The sequence below is a fragment of the Chenopodium quinoa genome, unplaced genomic scaffold, assembly GCF_001683475.1.
Source record: "Chenopodium quinoa cultivar QQ74 unplaced genomic scaffold, ASM168347v1, whole genome shotgun sequence".
Lineage (NCBI taxonomy): Eukaryota > Viridiplantae > Streptophyta > Magnoliopsida > Caryophyllales > Amaranthaceae > Chenopodium > Chenopodium quinoa.
In genome coordinates, this window is record NW_018745684.1 from 4,939,981 (window position 1) to 4,961,421 (window position 21,441).

General features: G+C 33.7%; 1 protein-coding gene across 11 annotated transcripts; it reads right to left on the minus strand.

Annotated features, from left to right (window-relative positions):
- Window positions 1-4,895: 4,895 nt before the first annotated feature.
- On the minus strand, window positions 4,896-20,055 carry LOC110718242. Of its 11 annotated transcripts, none has more exons than XM_021897076.1 (12): window positions 19,738-20,055; window positions 19,505-19,596; window positions 19,090-19,307; window positions 17,476-17,598; window positions 13,016-13,133; window positions 12,581-12,693; window positions 10,156-11,269; window positions 9,862-10,073; window positions 7,914-7,951; window positions 7,620-7,830; window positions 5,629-5,691; window positions 4,896-5,167 (listed from the first exon to the last, which is right to left on the minus strand). In XM_021897076.1, the coding sequence occupies exons 4-11, from the start codon at window positions 17,503-17,505 to the stop codon at window positions 5,689-5,691; spliced, it is 1,839 nt and encodes a 612-aa protein (XP_021752768.1). In that variant the 5' UTR covers window positions 17,506-17,598; window positions 19,090-19,307; window positions 19,505-19,596; window positions 19,738-20,055; the 3' UTR covers window positions 4,896-5,167; window positions 5,629-5,688. The 11 variants fall into 11 exon arrangements, with proteins under 11 accessions (XP_021752768.1, XP_021752767.1, XP_021752766.1 ...); XM_021897075.1 differs by having other exon boundaries at window positions 17,476-17,641; window positions 19,090-19,278; window positions 19,505-19,572; window positions 19,738-20,054; XM_021897074.1 differs by having other exon boundaries at window positions 17,476-17,641; window positions 19,090-19,302; window positions 19,505-19,572; window positions 19,738-20,054.
- Between the last annotated feature and the right edge of the window lie 1,386 nt (window positions 20,056-21,441).

Here is a 21,441-nt window from a genome sequence, read left to right on the forward strand (position 1 = left end):
ATTCGAATAATGTAAAAAAAAAGGAGGGAAAACAATTTCCCAAACAATACATAAGACTATGAGTGTACCACAAATTTGTCGCTACCAATTAGTCTTTAGTTATTACTAGTATTACTACAGAGTAATACTCAATACTCTGTTTGTTCTTAAATAATTAAATATAGTAGAAAATAAATTACAATAGGGTGTTGTGGATAAATAGTGAGAATAGTTTATTGTTTATCTAGTTGGGATGTAAGAAAAAAATAAATTATGGAGCTAGATGAGTCTTGTTGATTAAAAATGAAACAAAAAGTTGGTGGATTTGATATACAATGCAAATAAGAAATAAGACTTTTATTTATGATCTGGAAAATAAATTTGGAGGGAAATGAGGCTTTTATTTAAAGACGGATTGAATACTATGGAGTAATAAGGTGTACTATTGTTTCAAACCTTTCAAAATATATATATTACGGTATTACCAAAGCTTAACAAATTACCGAATCACTAGGTGTTTAACCAATTACCTCATCAATTGCAAATAAGGAGGATAATAGGGAGACAAAACAGTCGTCGAAGTGGAGTTTGAATTTTCTCGCCTTTCTTTCTCTCTAACTAGTCACTTCTAACTTGTTTTCCTTTCTTTATCTCATCCTATTTTTTTCCAATATTATTATATATAGTTTTTTCTTTTTCTTTTTCCTTTTCTTTTCAATTTTAATATATAATGTATTAGTAGGTAATATAATAATCTTCAATCACTTGTCCTCAAAAAACAAAAAAAAACAAAAACCTTCAATCACTATTCACTAGTCACTAGAGTTCATATATAGGCTAAGCACGCCCAATAAAAATTAGTATAGGATACACTTCAATGTAACGACATAAGAGTATAAGACTATCCCCTTATATGCAACTAATTACCCTTTTTAGTTAATAATGTAAATCAAACTAAGTCCTTCAAAAAAAAAAAATGTAAATCAAACTAAGGATCAACTAAAAGTCTAAAACAATTTTGCATGAAATATAAAGGTTTGCTATGTACATTTGGCCCCAACTTATATCGGGAGAATCGTGAAAACTATGGGAATAATGATGATGGGTGTACGTTGAAAATTGATAAACTATCAACATGCAACGCACAAATATGATGATGCTGTATTATACTCTGTACTATCAATAATAAAGTAAGAGAAATTGAATAATTAGACGAGTTTGTGTTTTAAAAAATTCAATAATTTAAATTACTAAGAAAGTAAATGTGAAAAATGCAAAATATTTTAGCTAACATAATATCATAAAAGAGATATGGTCTATTTTAAAGTGAGTTGAAGAAAATAATCCGAATAATTAAAGTGAGTAGAACGGACATAAAATACGATCTACGTAGTATTAATATACTGATATACCTGCATCCAATGCTAGCAAATGGCATGATTTAGGTGATGAGTGCAACTCAACTAATTAATTACTTCCGCAAAATCCATAAAGATATGTAATTTTGTAAAGTGCATGTATGTGCATGTTAATCAATCAAGCCAGGTCAAAATCACCGCAATAGTGCTTAACAATAATTACGATCAAGGTAGGTTAATGATTTATATCATTGGAGTTGAACTAATGACTTTAAAAGGCCAATTACATTTATTTCCATGTTAAATGTTCATCAACTTAATTATCTTTTTCAATAAAGAATTTAAAGAGGTGGTTTTTGAGATGACAACATATTAAGAAGATATTTTTTGTGGTTATATATGGATGGAGCTAAACGCTACATTTCGAATAATTTTGAGCCATGTTCTATATTAACTAATAATTTATTTTTATTTTTTTGAAAGGGTATTAACTAATGCTTTCTCTTTTCTACACGATTCACTAATTTAATATCAAGTTTTTTTGTTAATCATATCACTATCAAGTGACTGTAAACCGTATGGTCCGTCAAAGTGGCCCATTTTTACCCTTCCATTCTTCAACTATCTTTCTTCTTATATTTGGATGGTCTAGCCTAAAAATTTATTTTGTTATGCCATTTTAACTTTTTCAATGTAATTCTATACTTCTCGCTCTCCACCACAAATTAGCACAACAATTTGTCTAAGTGACAAATTTAAATCAAACATATTAGGGCTTTGGGTGTTGTAAAATTTGGAGTGCAATAATACTGCGTATGTGCTTCTTTATAGAGCCATATACTAGTATATATGTTTTACAATTACAAAGTGAAATACTATACATTTGGACTCGGGTCCTCATCCTCGCTTTTGAATATCCATTATTCCATCCTATTTGATTTGTGTGGTCTACATCATGACTCTTTTGTATGAACAAAAAATTATAGCAATAAAGCATATCATTCTTTTAGTTTAGCACTTCTAATGTAAGAAATGGAGGGAAAGATAAGATTGAGACTTGAAAAATATGATTAATAATTTAATATGAGTGATAATAAAAGTTCATAGCACACGCATCTAGGCAAAAAAATGGTCTTGATTATATCTTGTAAGATACAAATGCTTGTTTGGAGTAGATCATCATTGCAATTACATCAAGAAAAATTATTTAATTTATTGTCATGACGTATTGACAAATTAGTGTCAAAATCTCAATCTTCTCATCAATCTAACTTCAAATGTATATATAAAAGATACCCTAGAGCTTATGTCAACCGACTCAAAGAATATAATCTACACATGTAACTTCTCTTAAACTAGGACTCTAAAGATTAATATATCAACACCTCCTCCCCCCCTCTCAGGATGAAGCATGAAGATCTTGAATGCCTAAACTAGGGAAGAATAAACTCAAATTGAGCCTTTCCCAATGCTTTGGTAAAAATAGCTGCCATTTGCTTCTTTGACAATGTGTACAAAGGAGAGCTTATTTGTTTCATCTTTAATTGCGTCCCTCACAAAATGACAAATTGCTTCAATGTATGTCGTTCTCTCATGAAATACTGAATTTTGAGGAATATAACGCTGACCCACCCTTAACCCCTATTAGATGCTTTGACCACTTTTAATTCGAAAGTCACAGCTTATGTTACCATTGAATGGTACTCTGCTTCAATTGATGATCTAGATATTGCGAGTATTTCTTGGTTTTCATGACACATGTGAAAAACCAAGCAAATACAAAGTACAACCAAACCAATCAACAATCTTCTAATATCTACTAAGAGAACAACTAGCCCGATCAAAGGCACACCATTCTTCAAGCTTTATATCACTATCAGATCATAAAAGGACATTCATGTTGCTGTTTCTTGTTTAAAAAGTGCATGCAAAGTTGGTTATTTATGAAAAGTTGATAAAAAAATTTCAATCATTTAGCTCTTGTTTCCTAGAGTCATTTTTTTTTATTATTTTATTCGTTATTCATTAAACAATAAAAAAATGAGACAATCCTTTCCAAAAATAAATAAATAAATAAAAGGTAAAATTGTGTTGGAACATTTTAGGAATCAGCCAGTGAGGTAGGTATGAGAGTGTAGTGGATATGCCCCAACTAGACATTGAAGCCCAAACATCGGAGCCCATTCCGCGGGCAAATACACGTATATTTAAGCCAAACTTCCAAATTTCAAAGATTACAAATTTCCGTTATACTACTAGCATCAACTTCTATTCTACAACCAAATGAGTTATAGAAGAGATGATTTTATAACTAAACAGTATAACAATAAATAAATAAATACATGATACAACCAATACTATAAATATCTTCTTATTTAATTATACTCCGTATTATATTATACCTGTAGATGATAGTATGGTGTCTTTTTTACTATTTTATTGTGAAAAAACGTGTTATAAGTAAAATGGAAAAAGGTGGGTTCTTAATTATTATCACCAATTTGGCAATTTACCATGTATTGTCTTGCATATATATTCAATTCGTGAAATATATTCAATTCATGAAATGAGCTAATTTTACTTGAGTCTTTCGAGCTTAAAGTATTGAGGTTTTCTGATGCTTTGATAATCATAATACGTAGTACTTGGTTAACTCTTATGGTTGATAGCCTAGATAGCCCTTATAAAGAAGAGAATATCTCTATGGATCTCTAACAAGTAGGTACAATTTTGAGTGCTTAAACAATCATTCTTTAAGAAATAAACCATTGTAAAAAATGATATTATCTTATAGCCTTTTGATTTATTCAAAAGGAAACAAAATTGATATTCAAATGCAAACATGTTAGAACAAAGGAGTGCATAATTGACTGAATATAGAGCTCAGCTAAACAAAGAGCCTAAACATCCTAGTTTCTAGAATTTGCAACAAAGCACAAATTTTAAGAAACTTATTAAAGTTATGTCACTTTTTTTATATATATAATAAGATCTCCTCGATTATGTAGAAGTTGATAATCATTTTTTTTTCTTTTTCATATTTTTTGGGTTTATAATAATCTAATTGTTTGAGACTAGTTAATTGTAAAGACCAAAAAGCTAGGTTCTTTGTTTATAGACCTTGGTCGGCTACTTGGGTCAGTTGAATTACGACGCTATCTTTCTTCAACGCGTTGACGAACAATCTTAGAAGCTCTGTTTCTGAGGTTGCACAAAAAAAGATGATCCATCAGCCTACCAAAATGGTGAATAACACCATTGCACAAGTATATGTATTATGCTACCCCCATTTCCGAGGTCGTCCTCGAACACGGTTTCTGTTACACCCATCTTCGAGACAGAGGTCTGTTTACTGTTTTTGAATCATGAACTAAGAATATCTTCTGTATGACCGTATCCATCAGTCTTTATCCCCTCTAATCGAGTGAAGTGATCACGAGTTGAGCTTGGATCGACTCAACTCGAGCTCAACTCTGGCTTGAAAAGTTCAACTCAAATTCACTTGAATTGGAGCTACATTTAGATGGATCTGTTATAAAATAAAAGATCGAACAAAGATAACTAAATAAACAAATATAACAAGTATAACATAGATGTATCCTGAGTAATAATATAGCCTAATATACAAGCCTCAAAACAGAGACCAAAATTATAAATGTATTTATAAAAGAAAAAAGAAAAAAAAGTATAAGAACAATGGCCTCATGTCATGTGGACACCAAAGGCAAGATTAATTATAACAAATTACATAGAAATAATTAAAAATTGTATATTGTATAGCACCATTATTCTTTCTTTGTATCTGTATGTTCTCCAACATATAAGCAAACCTGCATAATACCACAATAAATATAATCAATAACAAACATCTCTAATGTTCAAAACTCAGCAAAAGTGTCAGATTTGAACGAGTATCTAGCACAATATCATCATTTTGTTTAATGTTTTATAACATTAAAGAAAGACCTACAATTTTATAACCAGGAGGCCAGGACCATAGTGCATTTAATCATTGGTCAGGAGTGTATGAAAAATGACAAGCAAAAGCAGCAATAGGCATAGTTGATTCTAGAGGGATAGCTGAACAGGTACAAGTGTAATACAAAGAAGAAAAAATAAAATATTAAAATTTAACTCCTGTCACCTCTGACATCTCAGAACCAGAAGCTTATAGACTATAGTATCAAAGCCAATGAAATTGATGAAATGAACAAAATTCACATGAAAATTCACAAATCTTGGAGAGTTCCAGAAAGTAAATATGTTAACGAATTTCAGAATAGGTACTAACCATAAATTGCATCTCAGCTTTCAACAAGTACCATGACAACTTCAATTGTGTATCAACAACTCACTGTCACAGCAGGGAAAAACAAAAAAAAGTCATTTGAAGAACACAAATACAACTGAACATATCAGCACAAGAGCGTAAGCCTATACACCGAGCATCAATGTGAATGTTCATTGAGCTATAATCTGGCACTTATCTCATAAAGACTCCAAGGCATCATCCACAATTATATTACATAATCTGGTAAACAAGTTTAGAGTCGAGCAATCTGAACTCAAAAACATTTGACAATCTATCAAAACCATACTTGTTTGATTGTTTGGCAAAATGGCAAATAAAACTGAACACAGCTCCAGCTACCTAATTCCAGAAACTGAAATATATAGATTTAGTTACTCAAAAACACAGGTAACTCCCAAAATTGATTCCTATTCTCCCCAGTACCTATATAGGCTATATTAAACATAGACCATTTACATGACTCGTCATTTTCTCCCCTGCATATCATTGCAATAATCTCAATCACGAAATTCCTAATTTGATATTACACTTTAATCTTAAAATTACAGAACATAATTATTTAAACAAAAAAAAAGAATAACAAATTCATAGAAGATCCATGGGAGAGGGGGGAGGTGGGGGGGGGGGGGTTATAAATATATAAAAATCTACTTTACATGTCAAAACACAACTAATTCATACTTGAGTATTATAGGTTCGATCTAATAACTACACATTAATCAAGATTAAAACTCTTCTTTCACAGCAAAGTTATACATTTTATAGATTGAACCATGCCTCACATAAAAAAAAAAAAAAAAAAAAAAAAGGAAAACTAGCTTAAAATAATACCAACTATTAACGGTGTGTGCAAAATAACACGAACTCAACTATTTGCTATTAGCGGTACCACTTTTTGTACTATATGTGCAAAATATACGCCGGTCACCAAAAAAGTAATTCGAGGAATATTCCGTCTATATTTAATATTATTATTTTATTAATTATATGTTTTCTTTTCAAAATACATATTTTGTTAACAATTTTCTTTATAATCCAAATTACTAATGCCCCACCCCTTTGTTGGGCTTTTTCCCCACATTCACCAACCAAAATAATGTGGGGAAATTTTTGGATTTTTTAAACAATTTGAAACTAATTACATTAAAATAATAATACATTTAAATACCCTATTTACTATTGTGTGGTAGTAAAAATTACTACAAGTATTTTGAAGAAAAAATATATTTAAATACATATTGACAATTCAGAAAATTTGCCTAACAAAGGGGTGGGGTATTATTTAAAACAGAAAATTAATAACAAAAAAAATAATAATAAATATAGACGATACTTTTCCGGTGACTAGCGTACTATTTTGAACATATATTACAAAAGGTAGTACCGCTCATAGCAAATAGTAAAGTTTGTATTATTTTGCACACACCGTTGATAGTTAGTATTATTTTAAGCCAATTTTCCTAAAAAAAAAGACAATCTAGAGTTGCTAAGGCTAATACAAGTGTACAACAGCAACGTTCAGAGTGGATCCAGCCATATGCATAAAGTGGAATTGACAAGGATTATTTATGTATAGAACAATCTAATTACAGTATTACCTAGATGCTTAGACAGCATATGCTTTCTACATCACCAAATTAAAATCAATATTGTGAGTTCAGAAGTAAATGGCTTTCAAAGCATACAGAAAAATCATGGATGCAAAGCTCAGACGGAACTGAATTAACCAAACTACACAATCAATTATCAGAAAGAGGATCCACTCACATAACAGTAAGCATAGCAACTCCTGCTAAACAAGCAAAATGGCATTCAACTGATTTGTACTTATAGTAAATATAATACTGCATGACCAATCAACTTTTTGGTGAGAGTACAGGGTGTGTGCAAGGGTGGATGGGTAAGTGAAAGAAAGAGAGAACCTAAATGGAGTGGATGTAGGAAAAGAATGACATGGAATGAAAGTAAACCTTAGTAAAAAGCCTTGAAGATCTTCTACGCTTTGAATGAACATTTCCATCAAGCTGCTTTGAAGACCTCAAATTCTTTGCCTCAGCGTTCGCAAGTTTACTCGGATGCTCAACGCTGTTTAAATTTCTTTTCTTCTTGTGCTCCCCAGTAGTTTCTGAATCCGAAGACTTTTTCCGGGGCTTCTCCGTTAGGTTGTTAGAATTCAAGCATCTGAATAATAAGCAAATTAAGTTACTAGGTAAAACAAGGTAAACCCTGAATAAAAATCATCTTTTTTGAGGGAGTGAGCTTACTTTGATCCCTCCCTTCCATTTCCAGTGTCGCTCTTACCCTGCAATGTAAGTATTACTTAGAACCTAATACAGTAATTTTGTGAATGATCGAAGCCAGGAGGAAAAAGAAAATGTACTATTGACCAATGTGAGTATCATGATGGTCTTTATTCGAAAAAAGTTATTCATATATCTTACTGGAAAAAAGTTATTCATATGAGTATCATGATGGTCCTTAGGAACCCCTATCTTTTCTACAAGAATCAAGATTCAAGCTGACAGAATCAGCCCAAAGGACTTTGTGCACTATTCTTATTAAAGTTGAGGGCATGGAAAAGAGAGAAATAAGGAAAGACAAAAATTTAACTAAAATTCAAATATGCTACTGTGGGACTAGAGGATTCTTAGCAGCCAGCTAACAAAAAATATTATTCAAGAATTGTTCCTTGGACATTCAATTAGCTAACATCCAGAACGATAAGGGAGTATTGTAAGAAAGACGCAGGTTTTTATATATATTTTTCAGTCAATCAGTCAGTCAGTCAATCAGTCAGTCAGTCAATCAATCAATCAAAGTCTTAATCCCATAAGTGGGGTCGGCTACATGAACCAAAATTGATTATTCCGTGCAGTCATCCACAAAAATCTTCCTCCTCCATCCCTTACGATCCAATGCTTCATCCTCATGCAAATCCATATACTTCATATCCTTCCTAACTCCTTCCTCCCATGACATGAGCCAAACTGATATATATTTTTCAGTATTATTAGAAAATTCAATCCTTCCAGGTCGAATCAATCAATCAATCAAAGCCTTAATCCCATAAGTGGGGTCAACTAACATGAACCAAATTTGATTATTCTGTGTAGTCATCGACATAAATCTTCCTCCTCCATCCCTTACGATCCAATGCTTCATCCTCATGCAAATCCATACACTTCATATCCTTCCTAACTCCTTCAAACCAAGTCAATTTCGGTCTCTCTCTCCCTCGTTTAACCCCTCCATGGTCCCACTCTTCCTCTCTTCGCACCGGTGCACCTTCGGGTCTCCGTCTAACATGCCCAAACCAACGTAGGCTATTTTTCCTTAGTTTATCTGCAATGTCTGCCACACCTACATTCTTGCGAATAACCTCATTTCTGATTCTATCTCTTAGAGTGTTCCCACACATCCACCTTAACATGCGCATTTTCGTAACCTCCATCTTTTTAATGTGCTCCTTCCAGCTCGAATATATATATTTAAGTGCAACAGAGAATCAACCTCTTAGAGTGTAGAGAAGACGAGAGAAAGAAAAAGGTTGTTACAAGACAAAGCAGAAACTGGGTTTGTGATATAGGATGATAAAGGAAATCACGATGGCTAATGCAAAGTCAGCAATCCAGATTCCAGATATTTGTAATAACAGAAGCTTTAGATAGTTGAGAAATGACTATGTTTGTTAGATAGTAATGCAGGGGGGTTGTTATATTTCCTGAGTTTTATGAAGTTCTTCCTACTTTTACTTTATCCCTATTTTGGTTAAATTTGGTATCTGTCATCTTCCCTTGGCCAGTTGCCCCAATTTGTTGGACCCTTCTTATCTTTTAAGAGTCTAAACTTTGTTCTTTTCCTATCACAATAGGGGGGAGGGGGGGGGGGTGAACCCCACTTTTCTACTTCCCTTGGGTTTCTGATGCTACAGTAACAAGGAAGATATTTAAAGAGCATAGGGAGTATCTCAAAAGGATTTGGCTAATTCCCTCGCAGATTAGCAGCAGCATTGAGGACCGTCTTGAGAATTCATCTTGTTTTGAGTATGTTTAATAATTTCCGTTATTTCAGGGAGGCAAACAAGAGGCTGATTTTAATCTTTTTTGGGTCTACTTTGGGCATGACTTATTTATACTACAACTAATCATCAACTTGCCTTAATTATCTGTAAGAATCAGGTGGCGACCTAAGGTTTAAAGCAAATTTAAATACCAGATTTCCCACATTGGCTGTTGATGGGCTTCTGCAATTGTCCTCTTGAAGCTCATTAGATTTAGTTAATATGCGAAGATCTAACTCCTTTTTATTTGGAACAGCCACCTCAAAGGACCCATCATTATAGCAAGGATAAAGTACTGCATCTTTTTTCTGAAGTTCATTAGCTTCATTACTAGCCTCCGTTGTCCTTAGAAATCCAGCATTTCCTGTTTCAATACCATTAGAGAGATTAATAACATATTCGAGCTCATTGATAAGGAGAAAAATATCTGCTTACTGAGTGACTACCTGCTAAATGTGATTGAGCTTCTCTTATTTGCCTATCAATTTTCTCAAATAAGATTCTGTTGCTTTCTTCCACTTTACTCCTATTATCAGCATAGTTAAATGGAAAGATCTTCAACATAGGAGACACACTTGTTCTTTGACCAACTTCTTGAGCAGGATACATCTGCAGCTCATCCCTGCTGGGAGTCTGAATAGTTTTAACTAATTCAGACTGTTCAGTATCCTTTATCTGGTCAACTACGTTTACATATCTACCAATTTTGGAAGGAGTATATTCAATATCTTGACACATGGTAGTACGAGTAGATGTTTGCATCTCCATGCTAACAGTTGTTGACGATTCACAACATTTCTGAACAGGGTCCAGAGAACAATTATTCATTTGCTGCAAGGATATCTTTTTATGAACACCATTACCAGTATCTGCACCCTGGTGTGGCATCTCTGAAAACTTAGGATCAGATGGCACAGAATTTCCAGTAAAATTAAAGCGCGTTCTAGTTCGGACTGCTGCATTAATATCTGACTTATTAGTCAATATTTCCTCTCTTCTGCAATATTTTGCACCAGGAAGTTGCCACTCAGTACCAGGTTCAAGTCTGGATGATAAATATGCTTGTTCTTCTTGTAAATTCCCCAAGTTATGAACAGCATTGCTTAAGCATTTCAATCCAGGTGAAGACATAGACCCTTCTCCATCATCAGGTTCAACAGTTTGCGTCAGATTATCAGTCAATATCGTGGTTGGATAAGACCCATCTTGTTGTAGTTGGCTATTATCAGTCTCCTTAGATGGATCTATAGCATCAGAACCACTTTTTTGCTTAGGACAATGTAAAATTCCTATATCTTCATGAAAACTTTGCGACTTGGGCTTGTACACATCAGGATTTATATGAACTCCAGCTGTTAGACTCTCAATCCAGTCTGATGGGCTTGAATTCAGATCAACATAAAGTTGAATCCCATCCTCACGGAGGACTTCAAATGTAAATTCAGGGGAAGGAGCTACTGCAGAAGAACTAACAACAGAGGAGAAGGTATTCTCTGCAACACCTGCCCCATTGTTACTTCCTCTATGGAGTTGCGTTAAATTACCCACATCAACAGATGCCTGCAAAGCACAAGAGGCAAAATGAGCTGTGCATCTTAAAAGACAAGCAGAGTCCAGAATCTCCAAATTGCTTCAAAATTTTAGAATTCGGCTCATAATATTCAGCCAATTTCACAAACAACTACTTTGAAGATTTTCATAAGATACCCCTGTTAGAATACTGTCGAATGTAAGACTGTACTTACCAGGTCACTTTTTCTTTAAAAGTACTCCCTCAATATTTTTAAGAGAACGTTTTACCTTTTTGCACTATTCACCTAATTCACTCTTACCAATGTTAGTGATTTATACATAATTGGTCAAAGTTTTGCATGAAGTATATGGATTTGCATGAGGATGAGGCATTGGATCGTAAGGGACGGAGGAGGAAGATTTTTGTCGATGACTACACGGAATAATCATATTTGGTTCATGTAGCCGACCCCACTTATGGGATTAAGGCTTTGATTGATTGATTTATTGGTTGGTCAAAGTTTTGCATTGGCATACATGTTCAGGAGAGAACGGAGGGAGTACATCATTAACTTCATATTTAGCCTCATTCAAATACAAACCCAATAATTTAAATACGTGCATAGTCTCACATACTTCCTCTGTTTTGATAGGTTTCTTTCACAATTCCCCCACCCCTCCTCCTCCCACTCCCACCCCTTTTCCAAACCTATTCTCTGAACCCTAGCTTCCGGAGGCCCACTGCTTCCCTCATTCTACTGTCTCCTCCCCACCCCTTCCCCTCTCCTATAGTCCTACCCAACTCACTTCTTCCTTGCAACCAGGGATACTTAGCCCACCAGCAAGCCAAATTCCTTCTTCCCCCCACCCACTGCCAAACTCCAGTACCTTAACCGTTCAAGCCTCACACTTACAGCCTCTGGCTTGACCTACCAACCCCATAAACCCCAACAGAGACAGGAAGAAGAACATTTTAAGGGGAGGAAGAAGTAAGAGGTCAAGTCATTGAACAGTTGAATGGTTAATGTGGTCAATGGCGAAAAAGGTAAAGGAAGCGTGGGAATTTGGAAATTCTGCAGTCAAACCCCTCCACCCATGTTAGGAGTGAGATTAGGTCCACTTAGATAGAATTTGTTATTATATACTCCCTCTATCCTTGTCTTCTTGATATTTTAATGAGACAAAATAATATCACAATAATCTGTCTATAAGATCAATGACAAAACTACATGGACTCAACTTGATAATGACAGGTTAAAAGTCTAGCCATGACGATTACTTTACAAAATTGTGTGAACAGACAAACCATCTCAAGTTCTTGCCAAAGAGGCAAAGATAACCTAACAATGAGAACTGCACCTTATCAGAAGTAGCAGACTCTTTGGAATTCTGCAAATTATCTGGATCTGCATCTCGCTGATTAAGGCACTGGTTGCTGTGAAAGCTATTATGGGATGCGATGCGTCCACGGTCTGGAGATCAGAGATTATAAAAGAACAAAATTTAGGAAATTACAAAACTAAATAATACCAGATTTGATAAGAAATTAAACAGGGGAACGAGGACTCAAGAATAAGGATTTGGATATACATTCAATGTCAATGATCTAGCCTATTTTCTTGTAATTCATATCATCTTTATAAAGCACCATACTCAAATAACAAAAGATACACAGTACGGAGGTATCCTGTTCCTAATAAATTTCATGGTTACCAAAAACAAACTGTAAGAAAAAGAGTTAAATCATTTTTTTTTTTTGGAAGAGGGGGGGGGTATGAAGAAATAATTAGATACCTTTTCTCTGGTTATCTGTTGAATTCATCCTTACAACAGTTTGCAACTCTGTTGTTCCTGAAGCAAAGAGATCACTTCTAGTACCCTCCCATATGGCTCTCGTGCTTAGGTTCTTCTTCTGCATTTAAAGCGATAATTGTCAATTGTTGAGAATATAAGGAAACATATCACAATAAATCTAAATAGAACCTTTAGAGGCATGTGAATCAAGGAAGATATCAAGATGTTCTAATACAACCGTTGTAAATTCTACTCCCTCATTTTTTTTTTTAAGCGACACTAGCTTCCGCATGGAGTTTAGTAGAAAGATATATAGATTGTATAGGTAAGGTGGTTTGTAGAAAATCAAATACTTCCTCTATTTCTTTTTAGTTGCATCACTTTCCTGAAAAAAAAAAGTTTCAAATCAGTTACATCACTTTCTTTTTAGTTAATAAACTCTCTCTATCTCTCCCCTATCACATGGGTCCTTTTTTTTTTTTTTTTTTTTTAAACTCTCTATCTCTCTCATTTCTAAAAACTGCCTAAGAGTCCGCAATTTGAAAAGTGATGCAACTAAAAAAAACGGAGGAAGTATAAGGATGTGAGATGAGAAAAATAATACAAAATGTAGGAGTGGGTACCATGAAGAGCGAGAAATAATTTAAAATGTAGTATTGGGGACCAAAAGAAAGATAAATATGATTAAAAATAGTGGAATATATCCAATATAGGAAATTATGTCGCTTAAAAAAATGGATGGTCAAGAAAAGTGTGTCACTTGAAAAAAATAGGATGTTTAAGGAAAATGTCACTTTAAAAGAAAAAAATAAATAAAAAAAAGAAAAAACAGAGGGAGTATGAGGTACAACCAAACCCTTCTCCACTTGGTCAAAACATTGTTAAGTAATTATTTCTCACTTAAGAATCCAAGATACCCCGTCCCTTATTTGCTCGGAAGTTGTATTGGGAAATTTATAGATATTGTGTACGTTTGAATTCTTTGAAATAAAACTCTTTCCACATAATCGTCAAATAACTTGTTTTAAATGTTGGGGAAATTGGTTTATATAACTGTAACAGCTTTAATGCTAGGCTGCAACAACTAAATTGGCTGTACAGGAACACACCAACTATAATGGTATGAACGCCTAATGTCACGTTAAAATCGATTAACCCAGATCCATCCCTTCAAGCCCCCTTCAGAATCCTTCACTCCCTTTCTTCATCCCCAACCCTCCCACCCAATTACACTAATGTAGAAATTTTCACTGGAATACGGAAGAACCTAGGACAGTATGTGGTGTATCACTGAATCATTGAGTTCTCCCAACATTACAATTGGTCTACCGTATATAGACACTTTACTTGGTGCTACTCCTTGAGACAAATCTACAGACAAATCAATTGACAACAGCCAGCATAGACCTCAACATCAGCAGGCCTTAATGTGTTACCCTTTTCACAGTCTGCAAGCTACTATGGGACAACAATGGAAAACAATCAAAACATGCAAGTAGAATGGAAAATCAGAGAATCAATTTCTAGACATACAAGTTCATAGGAAGAGAGGGGGGGGGGGGGTGCAATTATATCACCCTGTCCACCCTACTACAATCAATGAATTTAGGGAGTGGAGAAAACATAACAAAAAATTTTGCATTGTTCCCATCTTATATTTTGAACATTACAGTACAATCCAAGCCAATAAACATAAATAAATTAATAAATTTTACTATGTTTTAAGAAAGTAAAATATACTTCCTCCGTTCTAGTAATATTGCAATAACAAGACTTTTACACTATTCATCACACTTGTTTGACCACATATTATGATTTATACGGGTAATTCTCTATTTCTCATTGTGAAAAACAAGTTTTGTTTCTCATGGGGTATGTGTCAAGATCTGGGGCTCCCATCCATGACACATACGCGGTCCCCACCAGTGAAAAATATCACATTATTTTCCAAAATGTCATTCTGAGAAACAAAAGTGTTTCTCATAATGAGAAACTGGGGCTCCCTCGATTTATACGTAAAGTAAAATATAGTCATATAGGGTCTTGATAGATTCGTCTCATAAAATACTTTCACAATATCAACTTTTTATAATTTTTACTCTTATATAATTATAGATATTTAGCATATAAAATGTGCTTTGGGATGCGTAATTTCATCCTTGTAGTAAGAGATTTTTGTCACATTTTAGGACACAGTAAAAAGTAATTGTAGCAAAATGTTATATTACATTATTATAGTCATACGAAAGCCACATGCAAGCACACAAACATCATATTAGCATGGTCTCAAACAATAAGAAAGCACAAAATCTAGCTAGGCTGGCCACGATAGCGTCCACTATAACAACCCTAGAGCACCACATTTTCCTTATTGAATTCCAGAACTAAAGCCCTGTACGGCCACCCCTCCCCCCACCTCTCATTAGTCTTAGGCTTTGCCCCTCTCTCTTGAAATCCCTTAGTATCATGTTATTGGTTTTCCAACATTAAGTATATGTTGGAAAACCTAACTTTAACAAATCTTCATCTTTAAGAGACAAAGTATCCTTCCTAGTAGCCTAGAACCTTATGCCCAAAAAAACCTTCCTTATCTCAATTAGATATATCTTATCAACTTGGATTTACATTATAGATTACAATTCGTACCATTAAACAACAAAATGTGATATTATTTTCCTTCGAATTAATGCAAAATTCACTAGCCATACTACTTTAGTTATAGATGAGAGAAAGGTGGTAGAAAAAAGAAATGTTTCACACTTCATAAAACAAAAGTTCATATGCAACAGTTCTACAAAATGAAGGTTAGCAGCAAAAAAATTTGTATCTGAATGAAGCACCCCTCGAATGTAAGGCTAAGGCTCTAACATGAATAAAGGATTACATTTTTGGAAAGACTTTAAAAAAGAGTTCCGCAAGAAATCCCGGCAAACCTATTTCCATCACTCACTAGCCATCATTTCATCAATTAAAGCTTTCCGTTTCATTATTTTTTCCATTCATGCATCTCCACACAACAGTAGGAGTTGTTACTTTTTCTCTGTAAACCTAGTGTCCTTTCCTAAAGAAACAAGAAAGCTCAATTTCAACTCAAAACATGTAACTGTGAGGAATATGTTCCATAGAATAAATAGGTTCAAACATTTTCATGCACCTGGATCACTAACCTAATCCCTATGTTCTTGGCCATATACTACATTAGGTATAATCTCAATAACTGTGGCACTCCTTGACTGAGAAACATGAATTTATTATTATTTTCTTAGAATCTTAGTACGTCACAAATGTAAGATTGCTCACACAGTAGGATCAGAAATACAAAATAGATTTAAAAAGGAAAAAAAATAGGAAAATTAAAGAATCCATCCTCCAAAAAAAAAATCGGCTGACAAAATCCTTATAATGCTTTAGTTCATATAATCCGGAGTTTGGGAATGGTCTTTGAATATTGCCTGAACCATGATGGCGTGATGGTATCACATCTCCAAATGGAAATTCTAAAACATTAATCTTCCATTTTGAAAACTAGATAAGTTAACTGAAGACCCCTTTCTAACAGGACCTGCTTCTTAACTTTCCATGGTTGTCTCAGTTGCAACCAAAATATTATTTAACATTTGTAAATAATTCATTCATATTGTACAAGGATAAAATTTCTGACAAACATTAAAACTCAGGATCATTATTGGAAAGCTGGTCAAAGAATGGACAACTTCAGGCTATTTTCCCTTACAATATTATTAAGAAAGTTGATCCAGTCAATGTCATAGTACTAGAGAGTTTTCTATAGCCCAATTCAGATTATTTTTCTCTCCAAAACCCACTTGGATCTCAAAAAATACATTGCTGTCTGAGGATTTAAATACAGTGAAGTATGTTCTGTAACATCTCCTTTATTTACCCTGATTTCTACTATGTCCATGACTACTGACTCCTCAATAATCAATGTAACACAAGTAGGGTTTTGAAAATAAGTTTCCTGACAAAAGTACAATACAACTAGCTCCATGAGTTCTCTTAAAGTTAACACATCAGCCTCAAATTATCACACCAGGAAAATGCACATTTAGAGGAAGTCACGAGAATTTATTATGACTTGCTTCGCTCTTACTAATAAAAGTGCACATTTAACACCAAAAAAAAACACTCAATTCTCTCATGCAATTACTATTAATACGATAAAACCATTGCAATCATATGAGCACCAAAGACAAGAAAGTCATAAAAACTAGCGCTGCAATCTAACAGAAGTCCAATCAACTGAAAAATATAATGGCAGATAATTCACAGAGCCAATTGGAATTGAGCAGGCACCGTAAAGGCAAATAAATTAAAAAGATGAAAATTGAAAAAATGTAAAGTGTAGAACAAATATAAAGTTGACTGTAAGACAGCTCGTTATAAAATGTATACTGGTTTTTTCCTCATACATCTGACAGATAGCGACATCAGCAAAATACCTCCAAGTAAAGAATCAAGGATGTTGCCATTTCAGAGTTTGACTTATTTGCAGGTAGACCATATTTCTTGCACAAGCCTTGGAGATCCTTTCTTGAGAAGTTACGATATAAATCCTCCTCTTTCTGGTCTCCCATATGTTTCAAACGAAGGCATCAAATTGTAAGCCTGAGGCCAAAATTAGCAGTAATGTTCAAGTAAAACAATGATGGCCACTTACCAAATGGTAATTAACTTTAATCATAGAAAGGAATCTCAAACAACTAAACTTCTAGCTGTGTTAAAGGAAGGCCAGCCAATATAAAAATCTAACTTTTCGTTCGATTCAAGGGCATTTGATTTATGAGTTATGACGCAAAGAAATAAAAAGAGCATAATCATAAAACATAAAAGTCTATGCTACTCTCATTCATACACATCAGAAAATGATGTGGCAAATATAAGAAGTAATGGCCCGGTTGGTCAGCACTAGATGATGATTAATGGCACCATGGCAGTAATAATAGTAACCTTGAATGCAATTTTGCAAGAAAAGTCCCATGTCAACATCCAAAATTATGCAACTCCATTCCCAATTATGTGGAGTCTTCATAAATTTCCATCAGCACTCACAATCATGCTGGAGGTGGTATTGAATGGCAACGGAAATTTAAGAAGATCAACACATTATTGGAGGTGAAGAAGAATTACCATGGAGTCAAGAGTCATAAGACCTTCCTAACGAAGTTAAATATGAACTTATTATCATCACATAACTTTATTACTGCCAACCAAACATGTAGTAAATTATCAAAGGGACAATTGAGTTAATTTACATCTTCCCAGTCACAGACATCATATTGCATTTATCATTTACGTATCCTGCAAAGACTGCACAATTTAACTTTTTATTTAACAGCATGAAAACACGAAAACAGCATTATTGCTAAAAGTACACAATTAGATTTAGCAAAATTTGGAGAGCTCTTTTCACAATCATAATAATCATTCAGCATCAGTGAGAGAATAGCTTAGTCAGGACAAACATTTGAATTAGCAAAGCCAAATAATTGGCTGATCGCCTAGAAAATCATATTACAATCTTCAATATAAACCAAATATAGGTAAGAAATAGTTTGACCAAGAGGATTCTAGCTGATATTTACATAATACATCTCACTGATAATGGTAACATGAAGTGCAATATCTAGCGGGACATAAGTGACCATGGAAACTAGCGGCCTCCAATGAAGCAAACAAGAGGTGTAGAGTTTGCACACATACACAAACACAATTATGTGAAGAATCAAAGCAGAAATGTAGACGTCTATTAGAACCCAAATATTCAACACCTGGTATTGCATCTCCTCATAAGGTCCTACCCCCGTTTGATGAAGTACATTTAGGGTACTTACCATTCTCATTTCTTTGACATAATCCAAATTCACAACATAAAAATCATTTTATTCCTTAACCAATACCAAAGGTGGAGACGAATGTTATACCTATTGTCGGGGTGAAAATTAAAATCATTTGCATTTTCTATCTTTCAACCCAGCATATAACGAATATTGTGATCTATTAAAGCAAGCAATCTTTAGATAATATCAAAAGATGTCCTTCACAAACAAACTAACCTCGCCATTCTTCTTATAGCTTACTCGTGAAGCATTGTCATTAAGTGATTCCTAATATGCCTCTTTACATCTTTGAGAGGTGCGCGCAATTGAATGTAAACTGAATCTTTTGTATATCTCCCTTTATCATTTGTTCGAGATGAAGAAAACTAAGAACCGAAACATCGAACTCGAAACGACGCAACACATCTATAAGCATTATCATAATCCCCACTGAGCTACAAATACAACACAAAAACAGAAAATAACAACAAAAAAACAATTCTTCAAGAATAAATACCAAAAATTAAACATAATCACATCAAGCTTTAACTCGCTAACAGACAAACAAACATACAAATAACAAACCCTAATAAATAAATATGATTAAATTATATAAAAAATTAGGGATTTTTAATTTAAAGCCAACAAAAACCTGAATTCCCCTGTCAAATTCGTTGATTGTTGCTATAATTCCCCTCTTTTAGCAACTTTAGCTTGAAACTGAACAACAAAATAAATAATAACCTGCCAAAATCAATCACTTCTTTAATTGAAACTAACATTAAATTCAAAACAACAAATATCAAATTTCTGGAAAAATTCATCACAACATAAATTCAACAAAAAGAAAAAAAAATTGAAAAAAGATAAAGAAATTAAAGGTACCTGACTGAATAAAATTGCGAGAAATTGGTCGAAAATTTGGAATAAAAGTACAAGAACTGAGAGGAAAGAGAAAGTGAGTGTCAAAAGGAATTCAAAGGAGAGCTTGACTAGCTCAGGTGATGGGTATGAGCTCAAGTTTGAGGAGTTTTTTTTTTTTTTTTTTTTTCGAAGAGAGAGAGTAAAAAAACTTAACCGTGTAAAACGACTTTTATTTCAATTTATAGAATGTGTAAGAACAAATTATAATGTTGATTTTTTTTTTTTTATTTGAAGAGAGAGTAATTTTTTTAAAACCGTATAAAACGACTGTTATGTCTATTTATAGAATGTGTAAGAACAAATTATAATGTTAATTTTTTTTTTTTAATTTTTTTTTTTTGATAGGGATTATAATGTTAATTTGTTAAAGGGAAATGATAACCGTGCAGTGGGAATAAGATTTTATACTTTTTAATTTCAGTTTTATATTTTAGATTTGTAAGCAACAATAGCAAAATAATTTTCAAATTATTTTGCCGTGTCGTATACGAAGTACTTTGTAAGTTATTAAAATTAATTGTCATTTTAGCTACTTTGAGCTCATTATTAGCTTAATATTTAATTAAACCCCACCTCTTTAATTAACATTTTTAATACTTGTATTTCATTTTAATTTTATTATTATTTTTTTGGCAAGTTTTTTTTCCAAGCATATTTGATAGTCTAAGCTAATTGCATTTTCTAGCTCCAATGGTCAAGGTAGTAGCAAAGGATTATTTAATATTGCAAGCAAGTCCCAATCTACAATTATTAAAGTTGCTCTAAACTTCTTTAATTAGTAATAAATCAGGCATTCATTAATAGACTTTATAGTTGTAGATAAGCAAAATAAATTAAACAAAGTAGGGGAATGTTGTAGGGATAGGCTACACATACGACCCTTGTATGTGAGGCCTACATACAATTTGACGTGGTTTTTTTGTTTTTTTTTTATTAGTTGTTAAATTAGGCTCCAAATTCCACTCACTTTGAAATTTCATTTGAATTTAAAATGAAAATTTTGTTACCATAATAATATTTGAAATTCAAACTATCTGTCATTTTCAATGCTCACACTTAATTTTTGATAAGTGTTTTATTTGTCCACTTATCATGGTATTTTTAACACGATTTTGTAGTCATTTTCTCCTCTTTAACCCCTCTCCGACTCCTTTTTGTGCATGATTACAGCTTTTGGCTTCCCCGTTCCTTTTTATGTGTGTGTTCGTGTTTGTAGATGCAATCAAAAATTGGTTAAGTAGCATGACCTTGAAGACTCTTTTGAAGAAGCATACACCAGGAAGGACCGGGCGTGCACCAAGAAAGGAGCGGCCGCTCCTAATCGAGGCATCACAATCTGCTTCTCCCTATTCCCAGCAGGGAGCGGGCGTGCACCATGGGAGGAGCGGGCGCTCCTCACCGAGCTTCTACAATCTGCCCCTTTTGCTGCAACCAGGAGAGGGCGCACAAGAGAGCTAGGAGCGGGCGCTCCTACTATTCTAAAGCCCGATTTTGACGGATTTTACAATGTAATTTCGGGGTGTATAAATTAAATACAACCCTTGGCTTCAGTTTGTTTTTTTTGGGTGAGGGGGGAGGGGGATCCTCTTCCCTTAGTTTTCTTAAACCCTTATCTCTTAGATAGTTCCTAAAATTCTCATTAATTAGCTTAGTTTCTCTCGAACT

Excerpts from the sequence above, each read along its gene's own strand:
- LOC110718242 (XM_021897072.1), bottom strand. The coding sequence starts at position 17,610 with ATGGGAGACCAGAAAGAGGAGGATTTATATCGTAACTTCTCAAGAAAG. Across the intron at positions 11,270-12,580 it reads AGTCTGCTACTTCTGATAAG|GCATCTGTTGATGTGGGTAA; the intron begins GTGCAGTTCTCA and ends TGTGCTTTGCAG. Across the intron at positions 7,952-9,861 it reads CAGCCAATGTGGGAAATCTG|GGTAAGAGCGACACTGGAAA; the intron begins GTATTTAAATTT and ends CTTACATTGCAG.